At 36.3% G+C, this 18,184-nt stretch overlaps 1 protein-coding gene across 8 annotated transcripts in view; it reads right to left on the reverse strand.

Annotated features, from left to right (window-relative positions):
- Positions 1-18,184, reverse strand: part of CCDC7 (coiled-coil domain containing 7) — a 262,345-nt gene that overhangs the window by 238,168 nt on the left and 5,993 nt on the right. For all 8 annotated transcript variants that reach the window (XM_055543752.1, XM_055543753.1, XM_055543756.1 and 5 more), the window contains exons 4-10: positions 13,542-13,625; positions 12,462-12,482; positions 12,125-12,157; positions 10,433-10,599; positions 6,099-6,160; positions 4,102-4,158; positions 1,713-1,785 (exon numbers count right to left, since the gene is read on the reverse strand). In XM_055543752.1, coding sequence (XP_055399727.1) covers positions 1,713-1,785; positions 4,102-4,158; positions 6,099-6,160; positions 10,433-10,599; positions 12,125-12,157; positions 12,462-12,482; positions 13,542-13,625 — 497 coding nt within the window. The remainder of the gene's footprint in view (positions 1-1,712; positions 1,786-4,101; positions 4,159-6,098; positions 6,161-10,432; positions 10,600-12,124; positions 12,158-12,461; positions 12,483-13,541; positions 13,626-18,184) is intronic.

An 18,184-nucleotide genomic window follows, 5' to 3' on the forward strand; every position in this document is an offset into this window, starting at 1 on the left:
TTTTTTGATTGGGTCATTGATTTTTCTGGAGTTGAGCTGTAGGAGTTGCTTGTATATTTTTGAGATTAGTTGTTTGTCAGTTGCTTCATTTGCTATTATTTTCTCCCATTCTGAAGGCTGCCTTTTCACCTTGCTAATAGTTTCCTTTGATGTGCAGAAGCTTTTAAGTTTAATTAGGTCCCATTTGTTTATTTTTGCTTTTATTTCCAATATTCTGGGAGGTGGGTCATAGAGGATCCTGCTGTGATGTATGTCGGAGAGTGTTTTGCCTATGTTCTCCTCTAGGAATTTTATAGTTTCTGGTCTTACGTTGAGATCTTTAATCCATTTTGAGTTTATTTTTGTGTATGGTGTTAGAAAGTGTTCTAGTTTCATTCTTTTACAAGTGGTTGACCAGATTTCCCAGTACCACTTGTTAAAGAGATTGTCTTTAATTCATTGTATATTCTTGCCTCCTTTGTCAAAGGTAAGGTGTCCATATGTGCGTGGATTTATCTCTGGGCTTTCTATTTTGTTCCATTGATCTATATTTCTGTCTTTGGCAGCACAAGTTTTTAATTTTTAAGTTCATTTATTTTTTCTTTAGTTGGTTGTTCTTTTGATATCTTAAGAAACCATTGGCTAACTCTAAGTAAAAATATTTACTCCTATATTTAAAAGGTTTAATTTTAGCTATTAAATTTACATCTGGTAATTTTGAATTAATTTCTGTGCATGGCACAAAGAAAAGGATCCAACTTCATTCTTTTTTGCATATGGATATTCAGTTCTCTAAGCACAGTTATTTAAAAAAAAAATATTCTCTCCTTACTGAATGGTCTTGACCTCCATGTTGATTATCAGTTAACCATAAATGTAATGATTTATTTCTGGACATTATTTCCATTCATTCTAGCCCACTGATCTATATAGGTTTATCCTTACAACAATATTACATTGTCTTGAGTACTATAGGTGTATACAGAGCTAAAATTAATGAAGTATGAGACCTCTGACTTTGTTCTTCTTAAGAGTTCTTTGACTATTCTGAGTTCTCAGCGCTCTTGTCATCTTGCAAAACTGAAACTCTATACCCATTAAAAAAGAACTTCCCATTCCTCATCCCTCCTTGAAATCACCATTCTATTTTCTCTCTGGGTGAATCTGACTACTTAAAATGCCTCATAAGTGAAATCACACAATTTTGTCTTTTATGACTGGCTTATAATTACTCAGCATTAAGGTCCTCAAGATTCATCTGTGTTGTACCATATGTTAGAATTTCTTTCCTTTTTAAGACTGAATAATATTCCATTGTATGTATATGACACATTTTCTTTATCCATTCATCCATCACTGGATCCTTGGGTTGCTTCCACCTCTTTGCTATTTTGAATGATGCTACAGTGAACATGGCTGTACAAATATCTCTTCAAGACTGTAATTTCAATTGGGGGGGTTACATTCCCAGAAATGAAATTGTTTTATCTCCACCTCATGATCCAAAACAATGAATCATATTTTTTGAGGAATTGACATACTATTTTCTGTTATGGTCATACAGCTTCACATTCTGTATGATTATAATTTTAAGCTTCAAAATTAAACATATCATAAAAATTAGCAAAATTAAAATTTTTAACAGTAGTTTTATTTTCTATGTTTCCAATGTATCTGAAATAAATATGCACTTGTATTTATAATGAGGAAAAGAAGTTATTTTAGAAGCTTACCTTTCTAATTTATTTGCCTGATTTTCAAATATTTTCAACATGGTATTCAATTGATTAGTTACAGGAGAAGTTTCTATTGTTAAAAAAAAAAAAGGAAAACATTTAAAGGTATTACAAATGGGAGGAGCTATATGTATATGCTGCCAAAACTCACTGTTATATGTGAGAACCAAACAACGAGGAAACAGCAGAAATGTGCAACATATAACAAGGGGACCAAATAAATCAAGTATATCAAGATGCTAAGTAAACCAGAGACCTTGCTTTGGGAGGGTCAGTACTCCCTGAATATTCAGAGTATATTGGGAGAAGTCAGCTTTAGAAGAATAAAATTCATTATTTCTTATAGGTAAGAAAGTATTTAATAATGCTTATACAGAAAGTAATATGGTATAACAAACAATATTTTAAAATTAATCCAATAAAAGCATAGCACATAATTTTAAATTATGTCCTGTATACAGTAAAAGTTTACAAAGAAATCAAGTATTATTTATGTCACAATCTGAAAAACAGTTCTCAAGAGGGAGAAAGGACCCTGCTATGGACTGAGTATTTGTGTTCACCCAAATTCATGTTAAAATCCTAATCTCCAATACAATAATAATTAGAGATGGGGTCTTTGAGAGATTATTAAATCATGAGAATGGAGCCATGTGAGACACAAAAGAGCTTGCTTGCTCTCTCTTCGTGGTCTCTCCATTATTTAAGGACACAGCAAGAAGATGTCCATCTGCAATACAGGAAGAAAGCTCTCATCAGAACCTGACCAGGATGGAACCCTGATTTGAACTTCTCAGCCTCCAGAACCATGAGAAATACATTTCTATTGCTTAATCCACTAGTCTATGGCGATTTGTTATGGCAGCCCCTAAAATGGCTCCCTATCTACAATTCTACTAGTTCAGGAATTTCAACTCAGTAGCATAGAACGTGTAGATGAGAATATTACATATCCATTGCCAAATGGAACAGCTTGGGAAATCATCCAATTGCTCTTCCTCAAGACCTCATTATGAATTACCTTAAAACAGAAGAAAAAAGATCAGAGAATCCAAGTCTCATTAAACTGTTCTATTATAGTTAAGACCTTTTTCTGAGCAGAGTGTCTCTGGTTAACAAAGTGGTTTAAAAGTTATTTTAAAGTAGTCAAATTTTTCCTTAAAAATTATGAGTAAAATTTTTACTATTTTAGAACGGTTTTATGATTAGAAGATGTGTTCCATTGGTCTATAAGTGGGCACAGAGACCTCTGTTTTTGTCCATGATGGTGCATCAGGGACAAGAGTTACACTTTCACTTTAAACCTATTAAAAACTGGACAAATATATGATATAGCATTCAGAAAACAGAAGGGACAAGGCAGTAATCCCTCACAGAAGGAAAACAAAGAATTGCTCAATGACGACCCTACCTTACTACCTGAAGTTCCAGACCACAGCATAAGGAAGGGAAACCCATATAAAGTTACTGGTCTCCTTGAGTTCAGAGACAAGGTTTAGAGACTGGAGAGGCCAAAGCAGCTAGAATTCACAGGGCACAGTAGTAGACAGAAGACAGCGGCATAGATTGAGGAAGAGCGAGCTCCACAGACATGCAAATGGTTCCCCCTAAAGCAGAGAGAGACTTTTACTGTCTACTCCAAAGCTCTAGATATCTTTCTATCCAACCTACTCAGTCAGGGCTGCCTCAGATCAGAAGTCTCTATAGATCTTGGGAGTACTGTAGAATGTATAGCAGGCCTTCATTTAAACATGACACTGTTAGAGTTTATAGCTGAAGCTGAAAGAACAGGATTACCATCAACTTTTTCCAACCAAGTCTTATTTTCCACTTCTAAAACAGTATTCCACAGCACACATAACATGATTGTTTGAAAATTCTCCCCAGTATTAAGACATAAAAAAGGCAGTTTCGCCTTTCTGTTGATAAGTAGTCAGAAGTTTGAATTCTAGCAGCTCTTTATATTCATGAATTGATAGGTACTCAGCTACAGTCAAAGTATAAGTGTATATGGGATGATCTGTAATTCACAGTAACAGAGTCTACAAATGACCTCTTAAATTTATCACTGCTCCTTCCTCAAAGGTCTACCACCTCTGAAACACTTTTGTAGCATATTCTAATCATAATTAAAAATCCTCCGCTCCAAGTAATAACATGGAACTCCTTAAAAATGAGTCTATTAAAAAAAAAACCAGTATTTTTGGTAGGCAGTAGCTAACTAAGAATTTCAATATTTACTTGATAGCCAGCTCAACTGTATGGCTCCAAACTCCAGGGAATTTATGTTTTAACTTAACAAGTATTATTTTAAATTATAGAAAATTACAGAAATATACATAACAGAAGTTATTCATACAATGATGTTTAATGAGTAGAAACTTACGTGGCTCAGTCACAGAAACATCTGTAATTTCTTCAGTTGAGTGTGTTTTTATGAATTCTGCAATAATTAATAGTTATAAGTTTCAATATCAATCATATATATCAATTGAATTTAAATTTCATAGTTTTTTTTAATAACTCATTCAAGAGAAAATTCTTGGGCTTCCCTGGTGGCTCACTGGTAAAGAATCTGCTTGCCAGTGCAGGAGACACAGGTTCAATCACTGGTTGGGGAAGATGCTGCGTGGAGCAGAGCAACTGAGCCTGCAGCACAGCTACTGAGTCTGAACTCAGGAGCCTGTAAGTCACAACTACTGAAGCCCAGGCATGCTCTGCAACAAAGAGAAGCCTGTGCACTGCACCTGGAGAGTAGCCCCAGCTCTCTCCAACTGGAGAAAATCCTGCACAGCAACAAAGACCCAGCACAACCAAATGTAAGTATATTTTTTTAAAAAGAGAACACAAAATAAGTCTAAGAAAAGCAACAAAGCTGCCAATATTGTAGATCCTCTAAATCAGGCAACAAATTTTAACATCTAAAATAATGTGCGTAACAACTGAGTGATGTGAACTCACCATTTTCTCAACAAAACTTGTTTTTCCTTTTATGTTTTCCCAGTTATGATTACCATCATCTAATCTCCCTTCTTTTCATATCCAAATCTGCCCCCTTTCCTCTTTTATTTGTACTCTAATACAGTTGAATTGGTGTATCACTATGCAGTTACAGGAGAAGGCAATGGCAACCCACTCCAGTACTCTTGCCTGGAAAACCCCATGGACGGAGGAACCTGGTAGTCTGCAGTCCATGGGGTCGAACAGAGTCGGACACAACTGAAGCGACTTAGCAGCAGCAACAGGCACTTATCACACATTTAAGATACAACAGTTAACTTCCCTTTCTTACTCCCATCCCCCAAATCTACCTTCTCAATGTGGCCAGAATAATCTAAAATTCAACATCCCACTTCCCTATAAAAAAAAGTCTTCAATGATTCTCTAATTAAATATATTGGCGGGGGGAGGGGGGGTAGAAAGTGTTCCTTAGCACAGAATCTAATCCCTTGGCATAGGCTTTCTCCTATCTTATCCCTTCCTATTACTCCATACTTGAATACTATACCAGTAGTAAGGTGGCACTAGTGATAAAGAACCCACCTGCCAATGGAGGAGACAGAGGAAATGCAGGTTTGATCCTTGGGTTAGGAAGATACTCTGGAGGAGCACATGGCAACCTATTCCAGTATTCTTGCCTGGAGAATCCCATGGACAGAGGAGCCTGGAGGGCTATGGTCCACGGGGTCACAGAGTTGGACATGACTGAAGCAACTGAGCACACACACGTGGTAATTCCCTATTCATGCTGTTTCTCATGCTATACCCTCTTCTTAAAATACCAAGTATCTCCCTTCTCCACTTGACAAAATCTTACTGATCCATTGTTGTTGTTTAGTCACGACATTGTGTTTGACTCTGCAACCCCATGGATTGTAGCCCTCCAGACTCCTTTGCCATGGGATTTCCCAGGCAAGAAAACTGGAATGGGTTGCCATTTCCTTCTCCAAGGGATGTTGCGGACCCCGGGATGAAATCCACATCTCCTGCACTGGAAGGCAGATTCTATACCACTGAGGCCACCAGGGAAGCCCTTTAAGGTTGCATAAAACCTTAAGTCTCTCAAGCTGAACAAGCTGGCTCCTTTCTGTGGCATCACTGCAAATAACACATATCTTTTTCATGCATTACACTATATTAAGATAATACATAATATGCTTGTATCCATGCCATGTTGTGGATTTTGAGGGTAAAAACCAAGTTTTATTAATTTTGTATACTCCCAGAATTTGAAACATAAGACCTTATACTGAAAAGATCAATTACTACTGAATATCTTTATCATTGTATAATTTATATGGCTATAAATTTTTACACTTTAAATCTCAAAATGTTAGTGTATTTAGGAAATCTTATAAAGGCTGGACTTGTGCAAAATACCACCTTCAATTTTCTGCTTCACAGTTTCATAAGTTTGCACATCTTCTGGTGGAATTCCACTATCCCTGTTAAAATTTAAATAAATAAAACATATTATCAAACAATTTAAATTACACTTAAAAACTAGAATATATGCTCTAGACATATGCAGTTTGTAAAATAAAATTTAATGTTTTCTTTAACCTTTATTCAGACATTAAGGTAAATTATCTAGTAAATAAGTAAAAAGTATCAAATTATGTAATTCTATGAATTCTATATATTGACAGAGTGTATTCCATGAATATAACTGGGCATATTCCATGAATATAATTAGGCATACCATGTATATGACGTATTCTATGAATATAATTAGGTATACCAACAACCACATAAACTAGTAAAAATATATTTGGTATAAGCATGACATTTCTTTATATCAATGTATTATTAATATGTAATCAATTGTTAAGAGCACAAGTTCTAGAGTCAGACTGCTTGGCTCAAAACCTGTTTTATCCATTTACTAACTATGTGATCTTAGGTAAGTTATTTAACCTGAGCCTCAGTTTCTTAATCTATCAAAATTGGGTATTAGGGTTCCTATTTCATAAAGTAGTTGTAGGACCAAAAGACACACATAAAGTTACTAGGAAAATACCTAGCACATATCTGATGCTTAAATTTCAAGTATTAACATATGAAATTAATCCTATGCTTCACAATAGATAGCACAGGTGAATTTATAACTGAACCTCTGGACCAAGGCTCTGTTATGCAGTTCCCATTGAAGCCAACACAAGTATCATTCCCTTCATTCCTTTAAGTCTAGTCATTGACATATGGAGATATCAGTGAAGTTACTGCATAATAAATAGTAGCCTCTACCAACTACGGGTATTTTCTATTTTAACACTGTAAAATGAAAGGGTTTTGTTAATGTTTAATGTAACAAAATGGTTGTTGATTAAACGGAAAGTTTTACTAGGATAAGTTACTATACCAGATATGGTTAGGGATAGGGGAACAAATGAGTTGAATTCAGGTATCCATAAAAACTCATATTTATTTACTATTTATTACATGTGATAGGAAATATGTAGATGTGTATGACTGGTTCTGATCTTAAGAAAGTAACAATCTTGACAGGAAAACTTACACATGAATAATCAAATTAATAACTTATGAAGTTAAATTGGTAGCTAATCATTAATTCACAATAAAACTATTAGGTATATTATTTGTTGTCAAACAATAGGGGACAAGAAAGAAGTAAAAAAAGAAGAGATCACTATAGGATGGATTTCTCAACCCCAGTACTATCGACATTTTAGACTGGATACTTCTTTGTTGTAGGGGCCTGTCTTGTGTATTTTAGAATGCAGTGTCTCTGACCTGTACCTAGTAAGTGCCAGTAGCATTCTCCCACTTCCTAGTTGTGACAATCAAAGTGTCTACATACAAATGTCTTCTGGGGCACAAAATAGCCCTCATGTGAGAATCAGTGCTATAAAGAAGCTCTACCATGGCACTCTATCAACATTACACAGGTCCATAAAGTCTACATAAATAAGACTTGACACAGCCAGATGCAAATCTTAATAGAATGCCCTAAAATTTCTGCTAGAGAAAGAGAAGATAAGCCTGGTGAAGAGAGTCCACTATATAGCTTCTCATTCCTGTCTCATGGAAGACTGACACAAACTTATTTTTCATCTATCCCCTATTTCCGGTTGAACACGGGGGCCTCCTACCCCTCTCTTTCTTACAGCCCAGCTGAAGGACTCCATTAAGACTATAAAGATGCATACAGCAGAAACTAACACAACACAGCAAATCAACCATACTCCAATAAAAAACAATAAAAAATAAGACATTATAAAGATGCATGGCTCTAGTTTAGACTTTGCTCCTTTCATGTCAGCAACAAATTGCTTCTCTAGCCTGTCACCTGGTCCCTTCTACTCCATGTCATCCTGTGGAACAAGGAACACAGGGAGCTGACACCATGCTGATCTTGCTCTTGCTGTTGGCCTAAGTAATTCAACACCATTTGTGCCCACTGTCTCCATACTACCCTAATATTCCGAAGTACGATAAGCCAGTCTCATGGCTACCACTATGCTGCTACTTTGGGGCTGCCTGCTTGCCAATAATATAAACAAAAGTATGTTTGAAAAATAGTTTTAAGATACAATTAAAGGGGATAGAAAGTACTGAGGAAGTTTAGCAGAATGAATTGGAAATAATTGGGCAAATTATGAAGTTTATGAAAATTATAAATCAGATAATACTAAGTGAAATATCTCAAAACTGGAATTTTGTTCAGGCTAACTTTTCACTAAGGGAGAAAAGGTCTGATATTCATACAGTGGTATTATATAACAGTAACACTGGGATTCCACTGACCCAATTGGAAAATAGCTCTTCCCTGAGCCATTCAAGTTTCTGCCAACTGCCTTGGCCCCTCAACCTTCCCAGGATCCAGCACCTAAAGGAGTAATCCTTAGAACATACAGGACCCTGTTTCAGTGACAATATCTATTCTAATCAGTTGGTGCCCATATTATCCTGGTTCTTCAGATACAGGATACAAGAACAAAACAGTATGTGCCTAAAGAATATAAATTACACACGCACATTTTTTTCTAGAACCAAAAAAATTAAAAAAAAGAAAATTATAGTTTGGGTTGGAAATAAAAGCAGAGTAGAAGTATTTTATGTCAAATATAGAAGGAAATGCTGCCATTTGTGACAATATGGATGAACCTGGATGATGTTACACCAAGTGAAGTAAGTCAAAGAAAGATGATTAATGTGTTATTTCGCTTACATGCAGAGGCTAAAAACTCAAATTCTTAGAACCAGAAAGTAAAATGGTGGTTGCCAGGGGCTGAAGGGGGTTAGGAAGACAGGGTAATATTGGTCAAAAAGTACAAACTTTCAGTTATAAGTTGAAAAAGTTCTAAAGATCTAATGTACAGCATGGTGCTTACTGTTCATAATACCACTGTTATCATATACCTGAAATTGCTAAAACAGTAGATCTGAAGTGTTCTCAAGGAAAAATAATAACCACTGAGATACAATATATTCTATGAAGATACCCTATGAAGATATTATACGATGATTTACTCATCTATTTCTTTTCAAGAGAGCTAAACCTCAATAGACAACAGAAGTATTCTTGTAATCATTTTAATCTTCCTCCCACCTACCAAAAAAAAAGGATTTTCTCAACTATAAAGTAGTAATTCATTCTTTGGAACATATCCCTGTTCGTATGCAACACCAGCAATAGTGTTCTTGAATAATAAAATATTTCACTATGCCTTAAACATATTATGGAAGCCACCAAATCAAACTGAGAAAAGAGTTTATAAACCAGATATTTCAAAGCCAGTAGTGTTCAACAGAACTTTCAAACCATAGCTACATGTGGCTACTAAGCACTTGAAATGTTGTGAGTATAACTAAAAAATTGGTTTTTTAATTAAATTGAATTTTAATAGGCACAGGTGCCTAGAACCATTTCAAACTACTAAAAATTTCAAGTAGGAGAGAGCTAATTATATCTTCTAATTTGATCTGGTCCCATCACTTCATGGAAATAGATGGGGAAACAGTGGAAACAGTGTCAGACTTTATTTTTTTGGGCTCCAAAATCACTGCAGATGGTGACTGCAGCCATGAAATTAAAAGACACTTACTCCTTGGAAGGAAAGTTATGACCAACCTAGAGAGCATATTCAAAAGTAGAGACATTACTTTGCCAACAAAGGTCCATCTAGTCAAGGCTATGGTTTTTCCTGTGGTCATGTATGGATGTGAGAGTTGGACTGTGAAGAAGGCTGAACACCAAAGAATTGATGCTTTTGAACTGTGGTGTTGGAGAAGACTCTTGAGAGTCCCTTGGACTGCAAGGACAGCCAAACAGTCCATTCTGAAGATCAGCCCTGGGATTTCTTTGGAAGGAATGATGCTCAAGCTGAAACTCCAGTACTTTGGCCACCTCATGCGAAGAGTTGACTCATTGGAAAAGACTATGATGCTGGGAGGGATTGGGGGCAGGAGGAGAAGGGGATGACAGAGGATGAGATGGCTGGATGGCATCACTGACTCGATGGATGTGAGTCTGGGTGAACTCCGGGAGTTGGTGATGGACAGGGAGGCCTGGCGTGCTGCGATTCATGGGGTCGCAAAGAGTTGGACACGACTGAGCGACTGAACTGAACTGAATTTGATTTAGAAGGTCTATGTCCAGTATAATACCTGAACCATTATCTTATAAGCATTACTAATTATATACTTACTCTTACTTTTTTAAATTCTTTTAACGCTTTTAACATTTTACTTACTTGGGTTTAGACAACAGTTCTCTGAAGTTGCCTTTAGACCCTTCTTTAAGGCGATTTTTCAGTTCTTCCAGTTTGTGTACCTGCTTTACTATTTGTGCAATGCTTAAACTGACTGTTTTATCAGGTGTTGGAAACTCTGCTTCTGAAAAAGTTTGATCTTTGCTTATCTAAAAATAATAAAATTATCCAGTTACTTGGGAAATACTCATTATGCTCCCATACCTCAAAGAAACTTCATTTCACTTATATCTAAATAAATTTTATATTGTCAATCTATAGCTATAATGAAATACTAATTTTACAAATATACTTACATGAGCAACCCCCTAGCAACAGAATTACAGTAAGTGTTGGTTTTTATATGTCAAAACTCAAATCCAATCTTCTGTTTATTTTTTTAATATATAAGGATTTTAAGTAAGTTAAATAACAATTTTAGCAGGATCAGTTAAAGGCAACTCAAAATATTTAAGAAAGAATGCTAATCCTTGGGATGAGAGGATAAGTTAGGAAAAAAGTAGTTAAGCCATAGTCTTTGCGGCATAGCAAACAGAAATTCTAACACTGGGAATTTAAAACAGATACTTCACCTTACGAACATTAACCTGGAATGGGATTAAAGATATAACAGCATGAAGTACTGGGCAAAGTCCTAGAAGTCTGAGACTGTGGGATGAAGAACAAATGGAAGGGAAGCAGGAGACAAAGAAATACCTTATGGACAAAGGCAAGATCCCAAATAAGAGGATACCAATTATAAACTGAACCTTTAGTGACACAGCAATCAGCTACAATTATCCATATACTGCATGTCATCAAAAATACACTCTCTATTGTCCCTGTTTATAGCAGTGGAACATTTCTATCTTGACAGGCAGCATGGTATTAACTTTTGTCAGCAGAGGGTCCTGAAAATTTAGAGGAGGAAGAAGCTTTTCTTCCAAGTTCTGTCATCTCTCTGCTTAATCCTAGGGCAGCACACTGTGTAACTAGTACTATTCACCTACAGCAAGTTTTACCAGCACCCACCCCCATGGATGGGTGGTCCCTGCTTTCTGGCAGGTCCCTGGTATGGCACATTCCCCACAGGCATCTTCTCTCAGAACTTTAATTGGACTAAACAATAAACACAGCCAAGGTAGAACTAGTATAATTCTCTACCTCCCTAAAGCTACCCAGGAAATCATTCTGCTGTATTAATAACATATATAAAATCTTTTTCAAAGTGGAATTTAAAGCCCATAAGGATAGGGACCAGTATTCCTCAAACTGGTGGCAAAAATGTGAAAATGAAAGTATTAAAAAATCATTAAAGTAACATTAAATTTAAAGAAAAACAAATATAAAATTTTATGAATAAGCATATATCATACTATGAATTTTTACACAGGAGAAATCTTTAAGTTGATAAGGCCTTGTGTCACTTATTTACTATTTTAGTAAATTATGGAAAAAATAAGTTAAAATTCCATTTCAATTTTAGAAGAATGAGTCAAATTCAGAGTAAGCCAGACAATACAGGAATATTGTGTATAAATCACTAAAAAACATTTTATTCTACCTATTTATTCCTCCTCTTTCTAAGTCAAAAGATTATAACCAATGGTTATTAAAATTCTTAAATTTATACTTCAAATTGGTTTTCAAATGAGACAAAATATTAATTTAATTAATAAGAAATGCCATGCTTACCTCTTCCATCTGATTGACCTGTCGCTGAAACCACTTTTTAAAAAAGAAAACAAAAAGAAATATTGACAACTTAATTTCTACAGTGAAATAAATGAGTCCATATGTCTATGTGTATGTGTGTGTCTATGTATCAAATATTAGCCCTACATCAAATATCATTTTATCCTAGTGTTCAGAATGGAGCTGATGCCACATAAAACTGAAATATAAAATTTTAAAATATATATAGCAGCAAGTTTGGGAGCTTTTATTTTTCATTTCTTCAAAACTTAGAAAATTCTTTTTCATTTATATGCATTTCTGTATTAAATTATAGTAAGCAACATATTGAACATACCTTAAAAAGAGATTCCAAAATCTGGAAAATAAAGTTTTAATTAAAACACTTAAAAATAAAATTCTTACAACATAAAATATCTAATTCAAGTCTCTTGAAAATTTTAATTACCAAAATATACTAGTTACTAAAATACACCTATAAATCTATAATCCAAATCACAACAATTTTATATTTACAGATGGTTTTTAGTGTATCTTGCCAAGACAATTTAGTTCTAGGAAAAAAAAGAATTTTCTATCCTTAATAGATCTATATTAAAAAAACTTAATTCACATTTATGATTTCATGTATTTTCTTAATATAGGTAAGAAAAAAAAATTTAAATTCCTCTCAGAAAAGCACTATTTTTTCCACAGAGCAGATAGTACAACAATGAAAAGCATTATCATTATTATTTCTTAAATATAACTTTGCTATACTAAAAGATCTAAGAATCAAGATATAAAATATTACACTACTACTTGTTTTTTTTTTAATGGAAAATGCAAAGAACTGGTTTTGGAGATTGAGAGAAAATGAATACACAAAACCCATCACACAGTCTAAAATACCAATATTTACCACTTTCAAAATGTAATGCTAAACTGATAACCTTTGCCACAAAAACAACCAAACTCAATCACAACCAAGTAAAACTTATTAAAGAAAAATTTTATTACAAACATTCAGGCAGAAGAAAAGTTGCTTTACTGAAAGAAATCAGAATAAGCACAGGGAATTTCCTGGCAGTCCATACTTACTTTAAAAACAATAAAATGTAAATACTACATATGAAAATACTAATGACCCAGTCAGTGCTGTAAATAAAGGAAAATTCACAGAAATAAATGCCTATGATGACAAATAATGCTTTCCAATGCTTTTATAACAACTTAAGGCACCATACCTAGACTAATATTGCTGACTGGATAGTCATATTTAACATCAAACAACAAATATAACTAAGTATTTTTTTACTAAAATGTTACTAACTAACAATAATTTAATTAGTAATTATCAGTTTATATTGTTTTATCATTTTAAACTAATGATTAAAATATTAAGTAATATACTTGGCAGTTTATATAGAATACATACATTATGTTCTTCTTTAGCTGCTGCTTCTAACTGAGTTGCAAATTGTGAACAACATATTAAGAATGAAGTCAGATCATCCCCAACCTTATGAAAAAAGCAGCAAAACACAGTCACTTTTATTTCAGAATTCATACATATATCCATCCATATTTCAGTATAGTTAACTATTTTTTAAAATAGTTTTGTATGTGTAAGTTATGTCCCTTGAAATGCATCAAGATAGGAAACCATGTTCACTACACTAGCAAATTCTCCCGGAAAGAAAGTACATTCTGAGAAGTGGTTCAATAATGACATATACCCAACTATGTCTTTCCTTACATTCTCCTCTACACAGATGAAGAATATGAGGCATTCCAGCCTCAGACTCCTGAAATTTGCGGGTAGCCAAAAACAAAATATAGGACTTCCTTGGTGGCTCAGATGGTAAAGCATCTGTCTACAATGCGGGAGACCTGGGTTCTATCCCTGGGTCGGGAAGATTCCCTGGAGAAGAAAATGGCAACCCACTCCAGTACTCTTGCCTAGAAAATCCCATGGACGGAGGAGCCTGGTGTCCATGTGGTTGCAAAGAGTCGGACACAACTGAGCGACAAAAAAAATATAAAATATACAAACTATACAAAATATACAAAAATATAAAATATATAAAAACAAAATATACACTTAAATATGCATTATAGTAATGCTTTGTGTTAAAAACGAATGTTGACTATGACTTCTGATTTATAAGTAGACTTACCAAGAGGTATAGTCTTTCATCCTCATTTAATGAGCAATAGAAATTTTTGAAGAAAAAGTTACATATTAAAATGTCACAATGACTGAATCACTTTTAGTAGAGCTGCTGCTGCTAAGTCGCTTCAGTCGTGTCTAACTCTGTGTGACCCCATAGAGGGCAGTCCACCAGGCTCCACCATCCCTGGGATTCTCCAGGCAAGAACACTGGAGTGGGTTGCCGTTTCCTTCTCCAATGCATGAAAGTGAAAAGTGAAAGGGAAGTTGCTCAGTCATGTCCGACTAATATAAGAAAATTGAAATTGTATCAAGCAAACTGTCTGACGCTGTGATGCCAGAAATCAATTACAAGGAAAAAAAAACCTGCAAAAAACACAAGTACATGGAGGCCAAACATTATGCTACTAAACAACCAATGGTTCACTGAAGAAATCAAAGATGAAATAAAAAAATACCCAGAGACAAATGAAAATGAGAACTTTATGACCCAAAAACTATGGAATGCAGCTAAAGCGGTTCTATGCTGCTGAATCACCTCAGTCGTGTCCGACTCTGTGCGACCCCATAGGTGGCAGCCCACCAGGCTCCCCCATCCCTGGGATTCTCCAGGCAAGAACACTGGAGTGGGTTGCCATTTCCTTCTCCAGTGCATGAAAGTGAAAAGTAAAAGTGAAGTCGCTCAGTCATGTCTGACTCTTGGCGACCCCATGGACTGAAGCCTACCAGTCTCCTCCATCCATGGGTTTTTCCAGGCAAGAACACTGGAGTGGGTTGCCATTTCCTCCTCCAATGCATGAAAGTGAAAAGTGAAAGTGAAGTCGCTCAGTCGTGTCCGACCCTCAGCGACCCCATGGACTGCAGCCTACCAGGCTCCTCCATCCATGGGATTTTCCAGGCAAGAGTACTGGAGTGGGGTGCCATTGCCTTCTCCAAGCAGTTCTATAGAGGGAAGTTTATAGCAATACAAGCTTATGTCTGGCAAGGAGAAAAATCTTAACCTTATATCTAAAACAACTACAAAGAACAAATAAAACCCCAGGTTAGTAGAATAAAAGAAATCATAAAGAATCAGAGCTGAAATAAATTATAGACTAAAAGAAAAAAAATAGAAAACACCATTGAAACTAAAAGCTAGTTCTTTGAAAAATTAAACAAAATTGATAAACTTTTAGCAAGAGTCATCAAGAAAAGAAGGGAGAGAACATCAATCAATAAAATTAGAAGTGAAAAAGTAAAAGTTACAACCAAACCATAGAAATACAAAAGATTATTAGACTACCATGAGCAACTATAGGCCAATAAAATGGACAACCTCAAAGAAAACAAAAACAAATAGAAAATATGAACAACTATCAGAAATGAAATTGAAAGAGCAATTTTAAAACTCCCAACAAGCAGAAGTCCAGGATCAGATGACTTCACAGGGGAATTCTACCAAATATTTAGAGAAGAATTAACACCTATCCTTCTGAAAATATTCCAAAAAACTGTAGAGGAAACAACACTTCCAAACTCATGTTATTAGGCCATCATCAGTTCAGTTCAGTTCAGTCGCTCAGTTGTGTCTGACTCTTTGCGACCCCATGAATCACAGCACGCCAGGCCTCCATGTCCATCACCAATTCCTGGAGTTCACTCAAACTCATGTCCATTGAGTCGGTGATGCCATCCAGCCATCTCATCCTCTGTCGTCCCCTTCTCCTGCCCCCAGTCACTCCCAGCATCAGAGTCTTTTCCCAATGAGTCAACTCTTTGCATCAGGTGGCCAAAGTATTGGAGTTTCAGCTTTAGCATCAGTCCTTCCAATGAACACCCAGGACTGATCTCCTTTAAAATGGACTGGTTGGATCTCCTTGCAGTCCAAGGGACTCGCAAGAGTCTTCTCCAACACCATAGTTCAAAAGCATCAATTCTTCGGCACTCAGCTTTCTTCACAGTCCAACTCGCACATCCATACATGACCACTGGAAAAACCATAGCCTTGACTAGATGGACCTTTGTTGGCAAAGTAATGTCTCTGCTTTTGAATATGCTATCTAGGTTGGTCATAACTTTCCTTCCAAGGAGTAAGCGTCTTTTAATTTCATGGCTGCAGTCACCATCTGCAGTGATTTTGGAGCCCCCAAAAATAAAGTCTGACACTGTTTCCACTGTTTCCCCATCTATTTCCCATGAAGTGATGGGACCAGATGCCATGATCTTCGTTTTCTGAATGTTGAGCTTTAAGCCAACTTTTTCACTCTCCTCTTTCACTTTCATCAAGAGGCTTTTTAGTTCCTCTTCACTTTCTGCCATAAGGGTGGTGTCATCTGCATATCTGAGGTTATTGATATTTCTCCCAGCAATCTTGATTCCAGCTTGTGCTTCTTCCAGCCCAGTATTTCTCACGATGCACTCTGCATAGAAGTTAAATAAGCAGGGTGACAGTATACAGCCTTGACATACTCCTTGTCCTATTTGGAACCAGTCTGTTGTTCCATGTCCAGTTCTAACTGTTGCTTCCTGACCTGCATATAGGTTTCTCAAGAGGCAGGTCAGGTGGTCTGGTATTCCCATCTCTTTCAGAATTTTCCACAGTTTATTGTGATCTACACAGTCAAAGGCTTTGGCATAGTCAATAAAGCAGAAATAGATGTTTTTCTGGAACTCTCCTGTTTTTTCCATGATCCAGCAGATGTTGGCAATTTGATCTCTGGTTCCTCTGCCTTTTCTAAAACCAGCTTGAACATCTGGAAGTTCACGGTTCACGTACTGCTCAACGTCCAAGGAGCGGTGGCTGCGCGGGCGCAGGAGGGCTGAGAGGAGCTACTCCATGTTCAAGGTCAGGAGGGGCGGCCGTCAGGAGATACCCCTCGTCCAAGGTAAGCAGCAGCAGCTGCGCTTTGATGGAGCAGCCGTGAAGAGATATCCCACGTTTAAGGTAAAAGAAACCCAACTAAGATGGTAGGTGTTGTGAGACGGCATCAGAGGGCAGACACACTAGTCAATCTAATCACATGGACCACAGCCTTGTCTAACTCAATGAAACTAAGCCATGCTGTGTGGGGCCACCCAAGACGGGAGAGTCACGGTGGAGAGATCTGACAGGATGTGGTCCACTGGAGAAGGGAATGGCAAACCACTTCAGTATTCTTGCCTTGAGAACCCCATGAACAGTATGAAAAGGCAAAATGATAGGATACTGAAAGAGGAACTCCCCACGTCAGTAGGTGCCCAATATGCTACTGAAGATCAGTGGAGAAATAACTCCAGAAAGAGTGAAGGGATGGAGCCAAAGCAAAAACAATACCCAGTTGTGGATGTGACTGGTGATAGAAGCAAGGTCTGATGCTGTAAAGAGCAATATTGCATAGGAATCTGGAATGTTAGGTCCATGAATCAAGGCAAATTGGAAGTGGTCAAACAGAAGATGGCAAGAGTGAACGTCGACATTCTAGGAATCAGCAAACTAAAATGGACTGGAATGGGGTGAATTTAACTCAGATGACCCTTATATCTACTACTGTGGGCCAGAATCCCTTAGAAGAAATGGAGTAGCCATCATGGTCAACAAAAGAGTCTGAAATGCAGTACTTAGATGCAATCTCAAAAACGACAGAATGATCTCTGTTCATTTCCAAGGCCATCGTCACTCTGATACAAAAATCAGACACACCATGAAAAAGAAAATTATAGGATACTATCACTGATAAACATAGATGAAAAAATCCTCAAAATACTAGCAAACCTACTCCAACAATATGTTACAAGGACCATAAAATAAGATCAAGTGGGATTTATCCCAGGGATGCAAGGGTTTTTCAATATCTGCAATCAATGTGATACACCTTAAGAATAAAAACCATATGATAATCTCAACAGATGCAGAAAACATTTCTGATAAAATTCAACATCTAGTTATGATT

The sequence above is a fragment of the Bubalus kerabau genome, chromosome 13 (genome assembly GCF_029407905.1).
Source record: "Bubalus kerabau isolate K-KA32 ecotype Philippines breed swamp buffalo chromosome 13, PCC_UOA_SB_1v2, whole genome shotgun sequence".
Lineage (NCBI taxonomy): Eukaryota > Metazoa > Chordata > Mammalia > Artiodactyla > Bovidae > Bubalus > Bubalus kerabau.